Source organism: Rattus norvegicus, chromosome X (assembly GCF_036323735.1).
Source record: "Rattus norvegicus strain BN/NHsdMcwi chromosome X, GRCr8, whole genome shotgun sequence".
NCBI classification, from domain to species: Eukaryota; Metazoa; Chordata; class Mammalia; order Rodentia; family Muridae; genus Rattus; species Rattus norvegicus.
In genome coordinates, this window is record NC_086039.1 from 153,137,570 (window position 1) to 153,161,328 (window position 23,759).

Consider the following 23,759-nt stretch of genomic DNA (forward strand, 5'->3'; position numbering starts at 1 on the left):
GACAGGAAATTTATGTTGCATATAAATCATATGTTCCCACTGTGAAGGAATATGATTTGTGTGCCTGAATTTTCACTGTGACCTCTCATACATACCATTAACTAGGGAATTTTCCACTTGTAGCATCAGGTAAGCACTTTAAAAGTTTCAGATTTGGTAGCATTTTGAGTTTCAGATATTTGTGTTAGAGATTCTCAACTTTTGGTATAACCCATATACATTTAGAGTTTAATTTGAAGTATTGCATGGTAGAGAGAATAACTTCCTTTTTAATTTTTAAATTTTTTTGGATATTTTATGTATTTACATTTCCAATGTTATCCTTTTTCCCGGTTCCCCCTCTGGAACCCCACTCTCCCATTCCCCCCACCTGACTCAGTGAGGATGCTTCCCTTCCCACCCACTCACTCATGCCTCACTGCCCTGGCATTCCCCTACACTGGGGGGAATCAAGCCTTCACAGAACCAAGGGATTCTTCTCCTATTGATGCCAGACAATGCCATCCTCTGCTACATATGCAGCTAGAGCCATGTGTCTTTCTATGTGTACTCTTTGGTTGGTGGTTTCGTCCCTGGAAGCTCTGGGGGGGTCTGGTTGGTTGATATTGTTGTTCTTCCTATGGGATTGCAAACCCTTTCAGCTACTTCAGTCTTTCCTCTAATTCCTCCATTGGGAACCCCATGCTAAGTCCAATTGTTGGCTGCAAGCATCTGACTCTGTATTTGTCAGGCTCTGGCAGAGCCTCTCAGGAATCCAGTATAACCGGCTCCAGTCAGCAAGCACTTCTTGGCAGCAGGAATAGTGACTGGGTTTGGTGACTGCAGATTTTATGGATCCCTCAGTGAGGCAGTCCCTGGATGGTCATTCCTTCATTCTCAGTTCCACTCTTTGTTCCTTTTGTGGGTTAAGATTTTTCTTAATATGGAAGCAATCAATTCTGTAACCCTCAGAGGTACAGACTAGATCTTAAATGTTGTCTAGAATCTCTGAATACTTCAATGGAAAAGCCTCAAATTTGATGAAACTCTAGAAGTGGTGTTATTAAAACACCTTTATATTGAGTGCAATTAATTCTTCTGCCATAAACCTCTTTCATTCCTAGTCAATAATTTGTTGGTTTAGCTATGATCCTTCCTTTCTTAAAAGTTTTCCCAAAGGGTTCCTAGAGCAGTGTAAAGTGTGTGTGTGTGTGTGTGTGTGTGTGTGTGTGTGTGTGCATGCACACGCGCACATGCATTTACACATGCATATGTATGTATGCATATACACATATATGTCTCCAATCAAAAAGGAATTCCAAGTATTTAAATAATTTAGTTAAGATTCATATGTGTCCACTGCCACTTAAGATGGTTTAATGCCTGGAAACTCACCAGTGATCATTAAAATATGGTATAGGCTTTGGGAATAGTTCTATTTTACGCAAAGATTTATACTTTAATAATTTATTTCTTTGTATTGTGTGACATATGTGGATTCATGGCCCCAGGTAGTTAATAACATGACATGACCGTAATTTATCCCTCTTCTGCATAGTAGACTACCTTTTCATACTGTGAAACTGCATCTGCTAATCGAAAGGGCAAAAGAGAAGATTTCTACATACTTTTACGGCCACGAGTACAATTTCTAATCAACAAATTTCTGGGGTTTTTTTTCCTTATTTTTAAATTCAGTACAGGGTTCTCTATGCAGCACTGTGTTGGAAAGAATTGATTTTGCATCTTTTTTTTCTTCTTAGGCATAAATAGGGAGATCTACATTTCTTCATGGTTAATTAATATTTTCTCTGTTTGTCTTTTCCTTTTCATGTCAGTCACTATGAACAAGACCGTAGTGCACTTAAAAAAAGGGAATGGGAACGAAGGAGTCAAGAAGTTCAACAAGAAGAAGATCTTTTTTCTTCAGGCTTTGATCTTTTTGGGGAGCCCTACAAGGTAGCTGAATATGTATGTAATTTATCTTTTTGGACAATACTTTCTTGCTATAGTTTTGAACCTGCCTATTAATACTAACTTTATTTTCAAACAACAAAACTTATTTTAAAAGTGATACTGTTAAATTGGGGGCAATTAAAAGTTTCAAAAGATGTGTGCAAGAACAAAATTCATATTCTCTGACTTGTAAGACTTTCTGTCTTCAAAGAGCCCCTCACAGCCCAACACTTGTTATAAGAAAATTCTTTCTGTTCTTTATGTGTTTAGCTGAGCAAATCTTGTGGGCCTTATTAAAATGCCAATGGATAGGACTACTCATCTTCCCAATCAGTGCCATCTAATGCAAAACAGATGCTCCCCCTTGTTTTTCCAGTTCGGTTTAGGATTCATGGTAGGTAGCTCTAATAAGCATTTGAAAATCCTTGGCTTCTTGGCAAGGGGAAAAAAACCCATCATGTTTCTTCCTGGCTAATAAGCATGGGCTAGGGAGATTGTTCAACCAGATTATAGAATGATGTAAGGTTGATTTTTCCAGTGGCATCCAGCCTCCTATGAGGTTTCATGAATGATCAAACATGTATAGCTCCAAGTATTTATTTTAGGATGATTATTTGGTGGTAGAAATTAGAAGTAACTAGAAAGAGATTAGAAGGGAAGAGTTTTAATGTTATTACTAGCAATTGGCTGTTTTTTAAAGTAAAACTTTTTAGTAGTATAATTTTTAATGAGACTAAACCAATAAAAGAGATGAGATGAATGAATGAAAATTCAAAAGGTGATTTAAGAAGGGTATCATTTAAAAGACAGTAGCTTCTAGAAACGGGAAATTCTCAACAAATACAGAGTAGGTTCAGAGTCTGCTTTGGTGTAAAGCTAGCAGTTTGCATTGGTGGCTACTAAGTCAAGAGTTTTGCTGCTTTGTTAAGAATGAGTAAAGAATTCTTGATTTAGACACTTGGGTACCTTTCAAGTTTTCAAAGGCTGACTGAATAAACCACTAATTTTTAAATGATTGGCAATTCCCATAGTTACACAGCATTTTTCCAATTTCAATTGATCCGCTTTATGTAGTACACATATCTGTGCATATTCAGATATATGGTTTATTTATATGTTTTGAAGGTCCACTATGAGCTGATGAGTATCTTAGACAAGTTTACAAATAGAAACAAAATATGGTCCCTACCTTCAGGAAAATTCTAGTCTAGTGACAAGAGTATGTTGTAAGTGAGTGATGACATTGGTGATAGAAAGAGAGAGAGGAAGTTTAAGGAACTATTTGTTAAGAGAAACTTATTACAGGATGGATTTATGATAAAGTATGGAGGTTGAAATGATAAGACTCGGTTCCTAACTAAATGTAATGTGGAAAACGGAGGATTTAGTCTACATTTTGTTTTGTTAGTTTCTTACCTGAAGACATGGTGGTTATCAGTAAGTAGTTTAAGAGGAAGGCAACATTGATGCTGTAGTGTAAAAAAATAATTCAAGTTTGACCATGTTGCATTTGATATACATGTGGGATAACACAGAAAAGGCACTGGAGACCCACATCTAGAGCTTATATGAGAGGTCAAGGGAGAGATTTGAGGGACATGTGGAAGCTGTGAGAATAGATACTGTCATCATTACCAAGGGTGACATCAGAAAAGAAGTAAAGGGTGGTAAGAGCTGAGTCCTGGAAAGAAAACTGATAGGCAGAACTCTTAAGTTAAGGAACATTTAATGAGAACCGAGGAAATAAAAAATTCTCTGGTGAACATATTTGCTACTGTTTCTCTAGGAAGTAAGGGACTATAAGAACTATAAATTTATTATTGGACCTAATGTCTAAGTATAATTTATGACCATAGAAAAATTATGGGCAAACAATTGCCAGGGATTGGAGAATGCACAGGAAATGGTTAAGTAGAAAATAATAGGTAATTAATATGGACTTTATCTTGCATGGGGAAAGGACATCCTGACTTTGGAAAATCCAAAAATGTCAATAGCAATGACAGCCATCAAGCTGTACCAAACTTAACTCAGGACTTTATAGTATGTCTAATACTATCAATGGTTCATAAAAATAGACAATAATAGGTACATTCCCTTGCACCTGCTGATTTTTCTTGGCAGGATGAGCAATATGGGACTCTTTCATACTGTTTACTAATTTATTTCTATTCTTGGACTGTGCCATATTCACAGTGGAAAGAATATTGACTTTCTTAAGATTTGGTTGTTGATAGGAACTTTCTCCCTGGGGATATTTGTAGTGTGAGTCTTTGAAACTCAAGTTTTTGCTAAGGTGTTGACAAGAGTGATTTGAAAGGGGCCTAAGAATAATGAAGCCATATGACATGACTTTATGAGAATAAAAAGACTTGTGAGGAAATAATATGCCCCTACTCTAGACTAGGGCTTTATATATGTATACTTTTAATCCTTACAATACGTGGGGTACAAATTGTCCCCATGTTTTTTGAGGAATTTTAAGTCTAAGAACTTAGGTGTTTCCTCAGCATCTTCATATTTTCTTCGCTTCATAGTTTTCTCTGCCTTTTTGTTCAAGTTTATGTTTTTATTATTTTGTTTCTTCTCTTCTCTTTTCATTTTCAAGACAAGCTTTATTCGGTGTAGCCCCTGGTAGTACTAGAACTCACTCAGTAATCCAGGCTGGCCTCAAACTCAAGAGATCTGTGTGCCTCTGCCTTCCATGTGCTGTAATTAAAGGTGTGTGCAGCCACTGCCTAGCTATTATTTTTCAACAAAATATCACACAATCACAATAACTTTGATCACGTTATACATTACTCCAATTCATTCTAGTCCTTCTCTACCTCTCTGTCTACTCAGGGTCATAGTTTCTCTCTCTCTCTCTCTCTCTCTCTCTCTCTCTCTCAAAACAAAAAACAAAGAAAGAACTTAGAAAGACACACAAAAACCCTCAAAAAACAATAATCAAAATAAACAAGTAAAAGATAAATTAGACGAAAATGGCAAAGCAAAGTAAAAGGATACAAAAAGCCCCACCCATATAAATACTATTGAAACCATTTTTGTGTTGTCCAACTAACTAATCCTGGGCTTGAGGACTGAAATAAACTGTGGTTTATATCCTCAGTAGGATTCCCTTTGCAGGAAACTTATTTTGCCTTTGCCAACAGTCATCAATTATGGATAGATTCTTGGTTAGGGCTGGGGCCCAGTGTCCCTATCTTCCTCTTGGTGCTAGGACCCCATCTGGCTTGAACCTTGCAGGGCTTCTGAATATGTCACAGTCTCTGTGAGTTTATATGAACATTAGTCCTGCTGTGTCTGAACGACACTTGGAGTCTCTAGCTCTTTCTTCTGCATAGAGTCCTGAAAATTGAAGGAAAGAAGGGGATTGATGAAGACATTCCATTTAGGACTGAGAATTACGAAGACTCACATTCTCTGCATACTATTGAGTTGTGGTTCTTTTTGTTACTTACCTAGGGGAAGAAGCTTCTCTCATGAAGGTTGAATGAGGCAACGATTTATGGGTTTGATAGCAGAATAGCATTCAGAATCATTTGATTGCTATGTTCCTTTAGCAAAATTAAGTTTTGGTGTTTGGTTTTCATGCAGGTCAATGACCTATGTAGTCTCAAGTTCTTAACTGCCTGAACACTGACAGATATTAGTTTCATTTCATGGAGTGGAACTTAAGTCCAATCAAAAAGTGGTTAATTTCTCTCATAACATTTGTGCATTAGTCCTCCTTTTAAAAATTGATCTTGTTATTATTACTACAATTACTACTGCTAGTGCTATTTTACAGATTTTCATGACTTAATAAAAATGAGGAAACTGGAGTAGAGAAAGGTTTAAGTGGTTTATACAAATACATTTGTTTTAAAGGAAGTAAAGACCAAGACTGATGGAGGGTTATTTGAATGATTGTTGTGAGGATCCAATGAAATGCCTTGGAACACCTTGCCTTAAAATCCATAAAGTACATAAAGTTCTATTCGTGCCATTATTATATGTAGAGGAAGCAATGGCAACTCATGGCCCAGAGAGATTAACTGTGAAAATATCAGAATTAGGAAAAAAGGAAATTACTAAATTACATACTTCAGTTATACCACAAAAAAAAGAAGAAAAATGAACTTTGAAATTTGAATTATTTTGCTTATTTTATTAAAAGGAAATAATATGGTACAATAGCCTCTTAGCACATTAGTCTGGCAATGAAATTACACTACAGATTTGTAGATAACATTAGAAGCAAACTGAGGGAACTTTGCATTTCCTAAGGTAATGAGAAGCAGAAAGCTTAAATGAATCAGCGCTGTTAGTCATGAGCCACAAAGCAGACGTGTAATTCATGCTTGAAAATACTTGTGAAATGCATTTCCTTGATGATAGAGAGATTGTGTTTACTTGGAAAATAATGGCTACACCGGTTACTTTTAAGGAATCAACCAATTATGTAGAATGAGAAGTAAAGTATTGGCCATATTTAAAGAAGTCTATAATTGATTGAAACAGCTAAATTCCATCTTTGAAATGTTTAGAATTTTCAAACAAGTCTGGTGAGAGTATCTTCCTTCTTAACAGGATTGCTAAGCTGCTGGTGGGCAAAAAAGGAACATTTAGTGTACATCAGAAGTTTCTATTGTGTATAGTGAGAGGAGATAATGTAGGTGTAGAGAGATGTGTTTCAGGCTCCACTAGGTTTTCTATGTCATGCCTAGTTTTTGAGAAATTATAAGATTAGATGACAGTCACCTCTCCAATGGTAGGGAGGCAGAAAATTGACCTGTCCACCTGTTCTGAACTATGAAGTGTCTGGTGGTTGTTAATAGTGGACATTTTGAGGCTATGTATCTATGCCTATGTGTCTATGCCTAACTTTAATTTGTGAGTGTTTTTCCTTACCAGTATTTGTCATATGGATGATCACTGTATATCCTACTTGTAGCCACAGCACATCTGTTATGCAAACTGTGCAGATCTTCATTTTTTAACTTACAAAGCTTGGATAGTAAACTCAACCTTAAATTATCTCCTATAGAATTCCTGTCATGAGGCCTTCTGAAACAATTGCTCGCTGAGGAAATTCTTCTAAGAGGAATGCAGCCTCCATTCTTACAGGCTACCACTGTTCTAGTCGACTCCTGTAGCTTGTGTGTACAGAAAAGCTACAGAAACTTATTGGGATCGTTTAACTCCTAACTTGAAATAAACACTCATTTTCACTGAAATAGATTTTGTCTTCATGAAAAATGTATATAAGGAATACCTTGGTATTTTCTACACAAAAGTCTGTGCTAAGGAAAAAGAAATCATTTTTAAATTGCTTTAAATTTTTTATAGGTGAGCCCATAATAGAAATCCCGTTTTACATTTTAAGACCATACATATTATTTTATCTTACTTAATGATATGTGGTGATATTTTTCTTTTTATAGATAAATATTATATTTTAACCTATAAACTTTTCATTTTTTTCTTTTTCTTTTTTTGGGGGGGGGGCTGGGGACCGAACCCAGGGCCTTGCACTTGCTAGGCAAGCGTTCTACCACTGAGCTAAATCCCCAACCCCTAAACTTTTCATTTTTGACCTAACGTTAATATCATGGACTTTTCCAAGGTATTTTCAAGTTATTGTTCAATCAGTAGTAACCAAGTTGACATGCCCTTTGCCTTTTATGGGTATCACTTGCTTCAAGTTATTATATGTTCTTTCATTTGGTGGAGGCACAGTATGGGATATAATTTTTTCTGTTAAATTCTGCAACAATTTATTTGATAATTTAATACTAGAGAAGTAGTTCTTATCCTGTGGGTTACAACCCCTTTGGAGGGTCAAACAACTGTTTCACAGGGTTCACATAGACATCCTGTGTGTCAAATATTTTTATTACAATTCGTATAAGTAGGAAAATTACAGTTATGAAGTCATAACAAAAATAATTTTATGGTTGGGGGTCATTACGATCCAAGAAACTTTATTAAAGGATCTCACCATTGGGTAGGTTAAGAATCACTGTACTAAAGTTGTAGCAATTTTTGGTGATATAAAGATGACTCAGATTTATCCCTCAAGTTTTTAATAGCTGTAGGTTTAGACAGGAAATGAAAATGTACCTTTGCTACATATACTGAATAGCGAGATGTTAATTTCTGGGCTTTTTAAAAAAATTAATCTTCTATTAATTTTGACATCATATTGATAGATATTTGCCAGTTTAGAAATTCTCTTTGTTCAAAATATGTTTTAAGAATTGCCTCAGAAACTAAGGTAACTCTAATAGGTAAACATCAATGAAGAGTCATTAAGAATTAGACATTATTCTTCTTACTGATAAAAAAATATGTCTTCTACATATCATCAAAATAACAACAGGCATTTTACTAGCTTGCTTGTAAGCAAATGAGATAGAAGGTATGTGGATCCTTATGATGTGGATCTAGAGGGTGGAGTGACTTCTCACAGCAAGGGGTATTGTTGTGCTGGTAGTAGTGGGAAAGGATAAGGATATTTTGTAGAAATGCACTACCACTGTATCCATTAAGCATGCCCATGATATTTTGAGTGAGAAGTTAAATTTCTTTGTTTCTGCTGGTAGAGTGAGATCCTTGATCATAGCTAGGTATCTGTGTTTGTAACATACAATAATATGACTTGAGAGATAGATGTTTTTAAGAATGTAGAACAACCCTGAAAATATTTCAGACTTGTATCAGATTCTTGGTGGGATCTTAAGGCAATGGAATTTTTTTGTTTTATATTTAGGGAGTGAATAGACATCCTGACTTTGGCTGCTGTCCAAATGGTTCATTGTGTAAGTCAGTTGAAGGAAATTGCTATACACAAAGAGTTTATTCTTGTCTTTGCTAAAAAGTAATTTCTGTCATAAAAATGGTAAACCTAGGGAATTTTAGGGACTAAAAATGATTTATCCCTTCTATATCTTTTAAATATGCCTTTCAAATGTGCTTCTGAAAACAGGGCAATTATTCTACTGAGAATTCCATAGAATGTTAATTGTTTAATCACTACTTTGGCACCATGGTTGCATATGATGCAACCATGTTCTTGATGTTCTTGATGATAAGCAAACTAAAATTGACTTGTATTTATTCAAATTCTAATGACCTCCATCCCCCACAGAAATCTCCTAGCATATATTTAGCATATTTTTGTATAGTCTTTGAAATTCATATTTTTCTAACTGCCCTAATTTTTTTTACAAATGTCTAAGAATTAACACATGACATGAATTAAATATGTGGAGATCACTCTAATAATGAGGCCAAGGTTCCTAGTTTGATTCACTCTCTGATTATTCCCTTTTGCTGTCCTTTCCTGGCTCCTCTTGACTCTGTCTATTAAAAGTGCATGTGCTCCAAATGTTTTGCTTGAGCCCAATCTTCTCAGTCCATTTTTTTTTCTTTCTCTAGGAGATATCATCAATTTCTAATCTATCACACTTTATCCTTCCTCATATTTTCCCATCTTCACATGCAAAGACAATAGAGTTATATATCCTTAAATAGAAATTAATATCTGAGACTTGAATAAATACAACACTCGTGTGGCCTAAGAGAGAAGGAAGTATTGGGGGCATTTGTAATACTTTGAATGTAGAACATCTAACTTTTATGGACCACATTGCCTTCTACTTTTGTGCATGGAAAGCATGGCATGCTCATGGTTTCTATGACATAAAGGCCATATAATACGGGATCTTTAGTAACTAATGGCTCCATTGACAAATGATACCTAGGATAATGGTAGCTTTTACTTTTTGTAACATATGGTGCCACAATAGTACTACATAGGCATAATGAAGTCTTTTGCTTTTCTGAATTAAACATCTTCTTTTGGTAGCCTATTTAGATGTAAAGAGAAGCTTAAAAGTTAATTTTGAGAATTAGCAACTGAATTTCATCAGATTTATTTCCAAGTATACAGCTATCCTTATTTTAGTCATAAAAGCTTTGATTCTTCATTGCAAAAATATAAGTCTCTAATTATTTCATAAAATAATAATCTGGCATTTTATGAGATTAGCATATCCTACAAGGATATGATGGAGATAGGCAGCTGATTATTCAAAAGATTGATTTGGTTGCCTCTTCGACGCTTCCACATTAGGCTAACATTGCTTTGAAAAAATAACTTTGTTTTGATTTACTTAAGTCACATTTAAATTCTTGAAAAAATGTTCTAACTACTGGAAAGACACAGGAGAACTTGAGTCACTGTTGATGAACAATGCAGCATTTCAAAGTAAATGAGTATGAATCATCAATGTGTAAACACAGCCGCCCCCAGAATATGTAGGCAGGCCCCAGCAATTTCTACAGTTCTCTGATTAAGGAATTAGATTCATGTTAGTCATAAGTTAGCTCAATTAGACGTTGTTTAATCCATTGCCTTGTTTAAAGTTCGTGTAGTGAGGAAGGAATAGTTTAACTGATTTCTCTATCAAACAGGCTTTGCATTTTATGGTATAATGTATTACGAAGATTAATATGTCACACAAATCAAGCATTCCTTGTGACTCAACCACCAATAAGAAGATAGCTTTAATTTTAATGTACAATGCATCAGTCCATCTCATCAAACCCACAATTAGTGGGGTTTTCTGTTTTTATTTCATTATTGTTTTGCTAAATTACTCACTTTGCCTTAACATTCTCTTGCAATAAATGTGTTAAGGGCAGAACATGAAGAACACCAACCACTTACCCTCACTATTCATTCTAAATCCCCTCTTTTATTCAAACTACCTTTTTGTCTCACATTATGTATCCTGGTTATGATTTCCCTCTGTCTACTACTCTCAGTTCCTCCCCACCAACTGTCCAATCCAGATTCACCCCTTTTCTTTCTCTCATTAGAAAACAAGCTGGCTTCTGAGTGCTAACACAAAAACAAAATGACAAAACAAAGAGGAGAAGGGCTCAAGAGCAGGTACAAGAAACAGAGCCACACTCATTTGCACACTAAGGAATCTCATATAAAACACTAAAACTGAAAGTCACAATATGTAAGCAAGTAAAAGATTAATTGGACACAATTGCCAAAACAATGTAAAATGATACATAAAGTTCTAAACAATACCATTCAAACCATTTTATGTTGGCCAACTAACAACTCTTAGGCCTGGGGCCTAACCTAAATTGTGGTTTATATACTCACTGAAACTCCTTAGAAGAAACTACTCAGTTGCAAGTGGTTATTAGTTGGAGATTGTTTCTTGATTAAGGATGAGGGTCTAGGTCCACTACTTTTCTCAGTCCTATGACCCGATATACAGACCCCTACAATTTCTATGCTGCCTCAGTCTCTATTATTTCGTCCATCCGATTTTTGATCCTGTTGATTTAGAGTGCTGTGTGTTCTTGGTATCCTCCATTCCCTCTTGCTTTTACACTCTTTCCATCTCCACTTTTGATAGGCTCCCTTGAGCCCCAAGGTGATGACTTTGATTAGACATCCCCTTTAAAGCTAAATGTTCCAAAGTTTCTCATTCTCTGCATAATATCTGACCATGGGCCTCTTTATTTGCCCCAATCTGCTGTAGGAGAAAGCTTCTTTGATGATGGTTGGGCAGGGCACTGACATATGACTATGTGAAATGTCTTAAGGAGTATTTGATTGCTACTTTTTTAAAAGAGCAGAAATATTTAGTCTTATCTAGTCATAGGTTCTTTATCACTCTAGCATGGTCAGGTACTGGTTTCTCTCATGGAATAGACTTTCAGTCAAATCAGATATTGTTCAGTTTTCTTGCAAGCAGGAAATCATTGCATATCAAAGGGTTATGTCTTTGTTGCTGTTTATACCTCCCCTTTGGTAGTATGAAGCATCCCTATACCAAAGATGCTAGCTCTTAAAGATAAAGACTCTATGTAGGCAACAGATTGACTTCCATGTTCAGTGAGATTTTAGATCTTGTTTTCAGCAATGTCAACTTTCTATCAGTTTGTAGAGAGCATTTTAGAGTTGTGGCTACATCCTGGATTGTTCGGGGATTTCTTTGGGACCCCTTTGTCCAACAACTCAATTAGTTATATATGTCCCAATCCCAGTTCTGGAAGCTTCATTTGGTAACAAGCTATGTCTTATGGGTTGCTGTCTCCCCCATTAATTAGTGATTTCATTTAGATTGCCTTCATATATATATATATATATATATATATATATATATATATATATGGAAGTGCCTATTACACTAGATTTTGATACTACCCTTCAAATGACCCTTAGTTTTAGCTATTTTTCCCTGTATTTCCTTCCTTGGGCCCCTCCTCCCTCTCTCTAACTGATCCTCCTATTCCAGTCTCTATCCTCATTTATATATAACTTTCTCTCTTTCCCTTTCTTAGGAAGATATATCTGTCCTTTCTAGAGAGAGAGAGAGAGAGAAAGAGAGAGAGACAGAGTGAGAGAGAGACAGAGAAAGAGAGAGAAGCAGAGACAGAGACAGACAGAGAGACACAGGGACACACAGACTGAGACAGAGAGACAGAGAGTCAGACAGAGATAAAGAGACAGAGACAGCGAGACAGAGACACAGAGAGACACAGAGACACAGAGAAACACACAGAGAGAGTTTGTATGTGTATGTATGTGACTCCACATGAAACTTAAAAATGGTCACTGAAGATCTGTGAAAAATTCTAATCGGGATCCAAAATACCTTTCAATATAATATTTATGTTCTCCTCACTTAGTTCACAAAGTATGAAATTATGTGATAGTATGGCAATTTTAAAGAGCTTTGTTTACTGGACTATATATGGCATCTATTTGAAGTGTTAATGTTAGGTAGCAGACACATATTAATTTTTCTCTCCTCCCACCCCTATCTTTTTGTTACTTTAGACAAACAAAGGGGACGCCCTTGCCAACCGAGTCCAGAACACTCTTGGAAGTTATGATGAAATGAAGGATCTGCTCTCTAACCATTCCAGCCAGAATCATCTGGTGGGCATCCCAAAGAATTCGGTGCCCCAAACTCCCATCAGCAAAAGTGAAGCAAGCTTGTATCCAGAACAAAAGAATCGGATGATCCCATCTCACCAGGAGAATACCCACTCCTCAGTACCAATGCCTCCACCTTCAGTCGTGATACTCAATTCCACGCTAATAAACAGCAACAGAAAATCAAAATCTGAGTGGCCACGAGATAATCATAACACTAGCCCTGGACAAGCATGCCAGGCTAGCAGTCAACCAAACAAGATACAGACATCCACACAAGACCCACCTCAAACCCGCCTGGAAGACTTCTTTGTCTACCCAGCTGAGCAACCTCAAATTGGTACAGCTGAAAAATCTAACCCATCTGCAAAGGAAGATAATAACCCTAATTCAGGTGGAGAAGATGCTTTCAAAGAAATCTTTCAGTCTAATTCACCAGAAGAATCAGAATTTACAGTCCAAGCTCCTGGGTCTCCCCTAGTTGCCTCATCTTTATTAGCTCCCAGCAGTGGCCTTTCAGTCCCAACCTTCCCACCAGGGCTTTACTGCAAAACAAGCATGGGACAACAAAAACCAACTGCATATGTAAGGCCCATGGATGGGCAGGACCAGGCAACTGACATCTCTCCGACACTGAAGCCTTCCATTGAATTTGAGAACAGTTTTGGAAACCTCTCTTTTGGATCACTGTTGGATGGGAAACCCAGTGCAGCCAGTACAAAGAACAAACTGCCAAAGTTCACAATCCTGCAAACAAGTGAAGTAAGTAATTTTTAACATTTTCTTTTATTTTATGGTTGGGTTTTCTATTCTCCATTATCAACTACTTGTTACCTATTCGTTTATCTTACTGAGCTGTGTGCATAGATGTCTTCAAGGTGAATTTCATTCTTACTTTATGGTAACTTGTGACCCAAATAGGTAACACTCTGTAAGTTCAGTTAGGTCTCCATAATTTGTAATGAAGAAATGCATGGTTGAGTTGAGTGAATGAAATGGGGTAGTTAAAGAATGATTTAAGAAAATTATCTTGTAATAAAATTATGTACAACATGAACGCATTTTCTAGAATGAATGCATTAATATGTTTTCTTTGAAACAAGACCTCACATAGCAAAGGCTGGTATAAAATTCACAAAGAAATAAAAACTGACCTTAAATTCCTGATCCTTCCACCTTAACCTACCAAATGTTCCAAGTACAAGCACACACCATAATACTCAGGGCCTAGCATGACAAGGCATTTTAAATACTTCTTTCATGTCGTGTGAGTCTGTTGAAAGGAGCATTATTTGTCAAGGTATTGATAATATCTTCCATATCTCCCAGTTTCTTTATGGTGCCACTTTCTTCCACAGATGTCAACATAGCCCTTTTCATAATTACCTCTATCCTTGCTATATCCAACCAAGTTTTACCATGCTTAAAATGACTAATACTTTGTCTAACTCAAGAACCATTACCTGTAAATGAGAAGTCTAGGGGTACCATCACCTCTTGCAAACAAATAGGTAATGATTATGATAGGCCTTATGGGCCCTGAGTGGAGGAAATAGATAAGGCTGCCCCTGAGATGATCTCATGTAAACAGCTGCTCGCTGCCACTTCAAGCACATGGTTTTTAAGAAGCCATGGCCTTTGGGTCAGATTTCTGTGACTGGTCACTAGAAGCTTGAAAAAACACAGAGGGAAAAAACACATTATCTTTCTCAATCATTGAAAGTTATAGGCTAACAGTCTGAATTGTTAGATATTCTGAGTCAGTGCCAATAAGCTCATACTTCATATTTTAACTTCTCATCTTCTCCTCATTCTCAGTAGATATGTTGATGATGACTTTGGTGAATGATACAAACACAATGAAAGAGCGGTCTAGGGCATATGGTTGTATTTTGTGGACCTTATGCTTTGATATTGTCTCATATCGAGGTACTTTTATTTTTGTATTATTATTCATAAAGTCTTGTCAAACTTGTACCTCCATATTTCTGTGATCTGGCTCCAGTTCTCTATACCCAGTGCCTTTGTCTGTGGATTGCTGGAACCTTTCCTAACTGAGCCTCTTCCTCCTGTCGCACTCCTCCTCCAAACAGTCCTCTCTTCATACATGCCAGTCCCTTATTTGGATTCTTCAATGGATTGTCATTACTATCATAACAATCTCCAGTGGTTTTAGTTCCATGTCTAAGTCTCTTCACGCTTTGACTTGACTTTTCCTTTCTGGTACTAAAGGAATTGTTTGGTAGAAAATACGTCTTCAGCAATACTTAATTGTAATTTTTCTGCCTCTTTCTTACTCTGTTATATTCTTATGTAGTCATCAAGGAATCTTAATTTTAATTTCTTCAGCATGTCTTAATATTGGGTTTTAATATAAAAGAACTAAATATGGACATGCTTTGAAGGAAGAGGACAATAATAGGAAATTGAAATATCCTTTGAACCTTCTCTTGTCTTAGTATCTACTACTGTTCTCTCCTTATATTGCGGTGGCATCACTCAGCACAGACCTACAAGTAGTGCTTCTCCATAAAGCAGTCTGCTCGGCTGCTCCATAACTCATTAACAGAGTGACAGGTCACCCATCCAGTGGTATCCATTCCATTGTACACTTCACTCTTATATATACACAAAATAGCTGATCCAGACACAAAGATAACTTCATGGTTCTTCCTCAATGCTACAAGAGGTACATTTTCTGAGTGAGCTGGTATCATCTCTGGATATGATTGTCCAAGGAGCAGTCATATTCATGCAGCCTTAGTGATGGTTCAAATGGACTCTGGTGTAACTTTGTCAGCTGTTAATAAAGTCATGATAGGAGATGAGTGAAGAGGGTGTTTATTTTGAAATAGAGGTCTCAAAGGATTTCAGATGAAGGAAGAGTGAAGCTTAGGGCCCTAAAGCTAAGGGAATAAACAGATTTGAGAGGTAATTGAACCAAAATTAGGAGGAAAGAAATTGAGACCTTAGACAGCCCAACAGACAACTTTGAAGGCTGTAGGTTGAAATTTGCACATGAATATAGACATGGTAGTGCATTATGGAGCTTTGAACCTAATGGAATTAATGTGGCTAAAATTCTGACCAATTCTGAAAATTCACCCTATTAAATATTGATGGACTTTTTCAAAGCACTTAGCTTTAGAATTCAGCTCTAGCTCATGACACCAGAATTTCGGCCACTGGTTCTGGGTCCCTGTCAGCACAGCTATTTTTGATGGCTTCCAGTATTACTTTGAATTATTCCTCCGAACACTTATCTACAGAGCAGTTTCAGTATTTATCTAAGCATTTGCAGTTCTTTCCCTGGCTCTAGAGACAGGACCTGACACTTTAGTGAAGTTTATTTGGCCTGGTTAAGGAGCAGGGAAAATTAGATGATACCACTCATACCACTGAAACTCAGACACATACAAACAATCAGACATGATAATCTTCACATATCCATCAGTTAAAATTATTTTTTTAAACCTGATATGCATTTGTGTGTGTGTTTGTATGTGTATGTGTGTGTGTGTGTTTGTGTGTGTTCATGTTAATTTAGGCCTATACTTATTGGGAAAAAGGTTATTTCTCATTCAAGAAGCCATTCTTCATTTCTTAAAATTTCTATATTACAGTAAGAAGACAAAATGTACAACCAACTTTATGGCAAAGGTCAGCTGTCCAATTGGGGCTTAACATTTAAGCAAATGATAAAAACACCATGTTAAAAATTTATTAACATTTTATGCCAACAAAGAAGAGCAATGTACTATATAGTTGGCTACAGAAGAATTTTCTAGAAAGTGCAACTGAAAATAGTAAAGCCTTTATTTATACCCAAGAGAAACTCAAAGTCATTTGCAAATTATGTTTTCTTAAAATGAAATTGTTAATAAATAGACCTTTATACATGATTCTGTTCCAAAGGTTTAGTTTTATTGTATTTTCCATCTTATTTTACATTTTGCATTATGATGAAAATGCTCATTTGGATAGCTTGGATTTTGTTGCAATTTCAGTCGATTCCCCCCCTCCCCTTTTATTGGATATTTTCTTTACTTACACTTCAGATGTTCTCCCCTTTCCAATATCCCCTGTGGAGTCCCCCTAGCCCTTCCCTATTCCTCCTGCCTCTATGAGAGTGTTCCTCCACCTACCCACCCACTCTCTCCTATCTCCCCACTCTGGCATTCCCCTACACGGGGGCACTGAGCCTTCACAGGGCCAAGGGCCTCTCCTTTCACTGATGCTTGACAAGGCCATCCTCTGTTACATATGTGGCTGGATCCATAGCTCCCTCCATGTGTACTCTTTGTCTGATGGTTTAGTCTCTGGGAACTCCCGGGGGGGTCTGGTTGGTTGATATTGTTGTTCTTCCTATGGGGTTGCAAACCCCTTCAGCTCCTTCAGTCCTTTCTCTAACTCCTTCATTAGGGACCCTGATCTCAGGTCAATGGTTGGCTGTGAGCACCTGACTCTGTATTTGTCAGGCTCTGGTATTCAATTTATTTTTTTTTCTTTTTCTTTTTTATTAACTTGAGTATTTCTTATATACATTTCGAGTGTTATTCCCTTTCCCGGTTTCCGGGCAAACATGCCCCTCCCCCCTCCCCTTCCTTATGGGTGTTCCCCTCCCAACCCTCCCCCCATTGCCGCCCTCCCCCCATAGACTAGTTCACTGGGGGTTCAGTCTTAGCAGGACCCAGGGCTTCCCCTTCCACTGGTGCTCTTACTAGGATATTCATTGCTACCTATGGGGTCAGAGTCCAGGGTCAGTCCATGTATAGTCTTTAGGTAGTGGCTTAGTCCCTGGAAGCTCTGGTTGCTTGGCATTGTTGTACTTTTGGGGTCTTGAGCCCCTTCAAGCTCTTCCAGTTCTTTCTCTGATTCCTTCAATAGGGGACCTATTCTCAGTTCAGTGGTTTGCTGCTGGCATTCGCCTCTGTATTTGCTGTATTCTGGCTGTGTCTCTCAGGAGCGATCTACATCCGGCTCCTGTCGGTCTGCACTTCTTTGCTTCATCCATCTTGTCTAATTGGGTGGCTGTATATGTATGGGCCACATGTGGGGCAGGCTCTGAATGGGTGTTCCTTCAGTCTCTGTTTTAATCTTTGCCTCTCCCTTCCCTGCCAAGGGTATTCTTTTTCCTCATTTAAAGAAGGAGTGAAGCATTCACATTTTGATCATCCGTCTTGAGTTTCGTTTGTTCTAGGGATCTAGGGTAATTCAAGCATTTGGGCTAATAGCCACTTATCAATGAGTGCATACCATGTATGTCTTTCTGTGATTGGGTTAGCTCAATCAGGATGATATTTTCCAGTTCCAACCATTTGCCTACGAATTTCATAAACTCGTTGTTTTTGATAGCTGAGTAATATTCCATTGTGTAGATGTACCACATTTTCTGTATCCATTCCTCTGTTGAAGGGCATCTGGGTTCTTTCCATTTTCTGGCTATTATAAATAAGGCTGCGATGAACATAGTGGAGCACGTGTCTCTTTTATATGTTGAGGCATCTTTTGGGTATATGCCCAAGAGAGGTATAGCTGGATCCTCAGGCAGTTCAATGTCCAATTTTCTGAGGAACCTCCAGACTGATTTCCAGAATGGTTTTACCAGTCTGCAATCCCACCAACAATGGAGGAGTGTTCCTCTTTCTCCACATCCTCGCCAGCATCTGCTGTCACCTGAGTTTTTGATCTTAGCCAATCGCACTGGTGTGAGGTGAAATCTCAGGGTTGTTTTGATTTGCATTTCCCTTATGACTAAAGATGTTGAACATTTCTTTAGGTGTTTCTCAGCCATTCGGCATTCCTCAGCTGTGAATTCTTTGTTTAGCTCTGAACCCCATTTTTTAATAGGGTTATTTGTTTCCCTGCGGTCTAACTTCTTGAGTTCTTTGTATATTTTGGATATAAGGCCTCTATCTGTTGTAGGATTGGTAAAGATCTTTTCCCAATCTGTTGGTTGCCATTTTGTCCTAACCACAGTGTCCTTTGCCTTACAGAAGCTTTGCAGTTTTATGAGATCCCATTTGTCGATTCTTGATCTTAGAGCATAAGCCATTGGTGTTTTGTTCAGGAAATTTTTTCCAGTGCCCATGTGTTCCAGATGCTTCCCTAGTTTTTCTTCTATTAGTTTGAGTGTGTCTGGTTTGATGTGGAGGTCCTTGATCCACTTGGACTTAAGCTTTGTACAGGGTGATAAGGATGGATCGATCTGCATTCTTCTACATGTTGCCCTCCAGTTGAACCAGCACCATTTGCTGAAAATGCTATCTTTTTTCCATTGGATGGTTTTGGCTCCTTTGTCAAAAATCAAGTGACCATAGGTGTGTGGGTTCATTTCTGGGTCTTCAATTCTATTCCATTGGTCTATCTGTCTGTCTCTGTACCAATACCATGCAGTTTTTATCACTATTGCTCTGTAATACTGCTTGAGTTCAGGGATAGTGATTCCCCCTGAAGTCCTTTTATTGTTGAGGATAGCTTTAGCTATCCTGGGTTTTTTGTTATTCCAGATGAATTTGCAAATTGTTCTGTCTAACTCTTTGAAGAATTGGATTGGTATTTTGATGGGGATTGCATTGAATCTGTAGATTGCTTTTGGTAAAATGGCCACTTTTACTATATTAATCCTGCCAATCCATGAGCATGGGAGATCTTTCCATCTTCTGAGGTCTTCTTCAATTTCTTTCCTCAGTGTCTTGAAGTTCTTATTGTACAGATCTTTTACTTGCTTGGTTAAAGTCACACCGAGGTACTTCATATTATTTGGGTCTATTATGAAGGGTGTCGTTTCCCTAATTTCTTTCTCGGCTTGTTTCTCTTTTGTATAGAGGAAGGCAACTGATTTATTTGAGTTAATTTTATACCCAGCCACTTTGCTGAAGTTGTTTATCAGCTTTAGTAGTTCTCTGGTGGAACTTTGGGGATCACTTAAATATACTATCATGTCGTCTGCAAATAGTGATATTTTGATCTCTTCTTTTCCGATCTGTATCCTCTTGATCTCCTTTTGTTGTCTGATTGCTCTGGCTAGAACTTCAAGAACTATATTGAATAAGTAGGGAGAGAGTGGGCAGCCTTGTCTAGTCCCTGATTTTAGTGGGATTGCTTCAAGTTTCTCTCCATTTAGTTTAATGTTAGCAACTGGTTTGCTGTATATGGCTTTTACTATGTTTAGGTATGGGCCTTGAATTCCTATTCTTTCCAGGACTTTTATCATGAAGGGGTGTTGAATTTTGTCAAATGCTTTCTCAGCATCTAATGAAATGATCATGTGGTTCTGTTCTTTCAGTTTGTTTATATAATGGATCACGTTGATGGTTTTCCGTATATTAAACCATCCCTGCATGCCTGGGATGAAGCCTACTTGACCATGGTGAATGATTGTTTTGATGTGCTCTTGAATTCGGTTTGCCAGAATTTTATTGAGTATTTTTGCGTCGATATTCATAAGGGAAATTGGTCTGAAGTTCTCTTTCTTTGTTGTGTCTTTGTGTGGTTTAGGTATAAGAGTAATTGTGGCTTCGTAGAAGGAATTCGGTAGTGCTCCATCTGTTTCAATTTTGTGGAATAGTTTGGATAATATTGGTATGAGGTCTTCTATGAAGGTTTGATAGAATTCTGCACTAAACCCGTCTGGACCTGGGCTCTTTTTGTTTTGGAGACCTTTAATGACTGCTTCTATTTCCTTAGGAGTTATGGGGTTGTTTAACTGGTTTATCTGTTCCTGATTTAACTTCGATACCTGGTATCTGTCTAGGAAATTGTCCATTTCCTGAAGATTTTCAAATTTTGTTGAATATAGGTTTTTATAGTAAGATCTGATGATTTTTTGAATTTCCTCTGAATCTGTAGTTATGTCTCCCTTTTCATTTCTGATTTTGTTAATTTGGACGCACTCTCTGTGTCCTCTTGTTAGTCTGGCTAAGGGTTTATCTATCTTGTTGATTTTCTCAAAGAACCAACTTTTGGTTCTGTTGATTCTTTCTATAGTCCTTTTTGTTTCTACTTGGTTGATTTCAGCTCTGAGTTTGATTATTTCCTGCCTTCTACTCCTCCTGGGTGTATTTGCTTCTTTTTGTTCTAGAGCTTTTAGGTGTGCTGTCAAGCTGCTGACATATGCTCTTTCTTGTTTCTTTCTGCAGGCACTCAGCACAATGAGTTTTCCTCTTAGCACAGCTTTCATTGTGTCCCATAAGTTTGGGTATGTTGTACCTTCATTTTCATTAAATTCTAAAAAGTTTTTAATTTCTTTCTTTATTTCTTCCTTGACCAGGTTTTCATTGAGTAGAGCATTGTTCAATTTCCACGTATATGTGGGCATTCTTCCCTTATTGTTATTGAAGACCAGTTTTAGGCCGTGGTGGTCCGATAGCACGCATGGGATTATTTCTATCTTTCTGTACCTGTTGAGGCCCGTTTTTTGACCAATTATATGGTCAATTTTGGAGAAAGTACCATGAGGACCTTAGAAGAAGGTATATCCTTTTGCTTTAGGATAGAATGTTCTATAAATATCCGTTAAGTCCATTTGGCTCATGACTTCTCTTAGTCTGTCAACATCACTGTTTAATTTCTGTTTCCATGATCTGTCCATTGATGAGAGTGGGGTGTTGAAATCTCCCACTATTATTGTGTGAGGTGCAATGTGTGTTTTGAACTTTAGTAAGGTTTCTTTTACGTATGTAGGTGCCCTTGTATTTGGGGCATAGATATTTAGGATTGAGAGTTCATCTTGGTGGATTTTTCCTTTGATGAATATGAAGTGTCCTTCCTTATCTTTTTTGATGACTTTTAGTTGGAAATTGATTTTATTTGATATTAGAATGGCTACTCCAGCTTGCTTCTTCTGACCATTTGCTTGGAAAGTTGTTTTCCAGCCTTTCACTCTGAGGTAGTGTCTGTCTTTGTCTCTGAGGTGTGTTTCCTGTAGGCAGCAGAATGCAGGGTCCTCGTTGCGTATCCAGTTTGTTAATCTATGTCTTTTTATTGGGGAGTTGAGGCCATTGATATTGAGAGATATTAAGGAATAGTGATTATTGCTTCCCATTATATTCATATTTGGATGTGAGGTTATGTTTGTGTGCTTTCATTCTCTTTGTTTTGTTCCCAAGACGATTAGTTTCTTGCTTCTTCTAGGGTATAGCTTGCCTCCTTATGTTGGGCTTTACCATTTATTATCCTTTGTAGTGCTGGATTTGTAGAAAGATATTGTGTAAATTTGGTTTTGTCATGGAATATCTTGGTTTCTCCATCTGTGTTAATTGAGAGTTTTGCTGGATACAGTAACCTGGGCTGGCATTTGTGTTCTCTTAGGGTCTGTATGACATCAGTCCAGGATCTTCTGGCCTTCATAGTTTCTGGCGAGAAGTCTGGTGTGATTCTGATAGGTCTCCCTTTATATGTTACTTGACCTTTTTCCCTTACTGCTTTTAATATTCTTTCTTTATTTTGTGCGTTTGGTGTTTTGACAATTATGTGACGGGAGGTGTTTCTTTTCTGGTCCAATCTATTTGGAGTTCTGTAGGCATCTTGTATGCCTATGGGTATCTCTTTTTTTAGGTTAGGGAAGTTTTCTTCTATGATTTTGTTGAAGATATTTACTGGTCCTTTGAGCTGGGAGTCTTCACTCTCTTCTATACCTATTATCCTTAGGTTTGATCTTCTCATTGAGTCCTGGATTTCCTGTATGTTTTGGACCAGTAGCTTTTTCCGCTTTACATTATCTTTGACAGTTGAGTCAATGATTTCTATGGAATCTTCTGCTCCTGAGATTCTCTCTTCCATCTCTTGTATTCTGTTGGTGAAGGTTGTATTTACAGCTCCTTGTCTCTTCTTTTGGATTTCTATATCCAGGGTTGTTTCCAAGTGTTCTTTCTTGATTGCTTCTATTTCCATTTTTAATTCCTTCAACTGTTTGATTGTGTTTTCCTGGAATTCTTTCAGGGATTTTTGCGATTCTTCTCTGTAGGCTTCTACTTGTTTATTAATGTTTTCCTGTGTTTCCCTAAGTGTGTTCATGTCTTTCTTGAAGTCCTCCAGCATCATGATCAAATATGATTTTGAAACTAGATCTTGCTTTTCTGGTGTGTTTGGATATTCCATGTTTGTTTTGGTGGGAGAATTGGGCTCCGATGATGGCATGTAGTCTTGGTTTCTGTTGCTTGGGTTCCTGCGCTTGCCTCTCGCCATCAGATTATCTCTAGTGTTACTTTGTTCTGCTATTTCTAACAGTGGCTAGACTGTCCTATAAGCCTGTGTGTCAGGAGTGCTATAGACCTGTTTTCCTCTCTTTCAGTCAGTTATGGGGACAGAGTGTTCTGCTTTCGGGCGTGTAGTTTTTCTTCTCTACAGGTCTTCAGCTGTTCCTGTGGGCCTGTGTCTTGAGTTCACCAGGCAGCTTTCTTGCAGCAGAAAATTTGGTCTTACCTGTGGTCCCGAGGCTCAGGTTCGCTCGTGGGGTGCTGCCCAGGGGCTCTCTGCAGCGGCAGCAACCAGGAAGACCTGTGCCGCCCCTTCCGGGAGCTTCAGTGCACCAGGGTTCCAGATGGTCTTTGGCTTTTTCCTCTGGCGTCCGAGATGTGTGTGCAGGGAGCAGTCTCTTCTGGTTTCCCAGGCTTGTCTGCCTCTCTGAAGGTTTAGCTCTCCCTCCCACGGGATTTGGGTGCAGAGAACTGTTTATCCGGTCTGTTTCTTTCAGGTTCCGGCGGTGTCTCTGGCAGGTGTCCTGCTGCTCCTGGGCCCTCCCCCAAGGGAGCCCAGAGGCCTTATACAGTTTCCTCTTGGGCCAGGGATGTGGGCAGGGGTGAGCAGTGTTGGTGGTCTCTTCCGCTCTGCAGCCTCAGGAGTGCCCACCTGACCAGGCGGT

General features: G+C 37.9%; 1 protein-coding gene across 4 annotated transcripts in view; it reads left to right on the top strand.

Annotated features, from left to right (window-relative positions):
- Positions 1-23,759, top strand: part of Aff2 (ALF transcription elongation factor 2) — a 504,502-nt gene that overhangs the window by 164,991 nt on the left and 315,752 nt on the right. For 2 of the 4 annotated variants that reach the window (XM_006229539.4, XM_006229538.3), the window contains exons 2-3: positions 1,818-1,938; positions 12,797-13,657. In XM_006229539.4, coding sequence (XP_006229601.1) covers positions 1,818-1,938; positions 12,797-13,657 — 982 coding nt within the window. Of the gene's footprint in view, positions 1-1,817; positions 1,951-12,796; positions 13,658-23,759 lie in introns of all 4 variants that reach the window. The other 2 variants (NM_001427288.1, XM_017602424.2) reach the window with 1 other exon arrangement.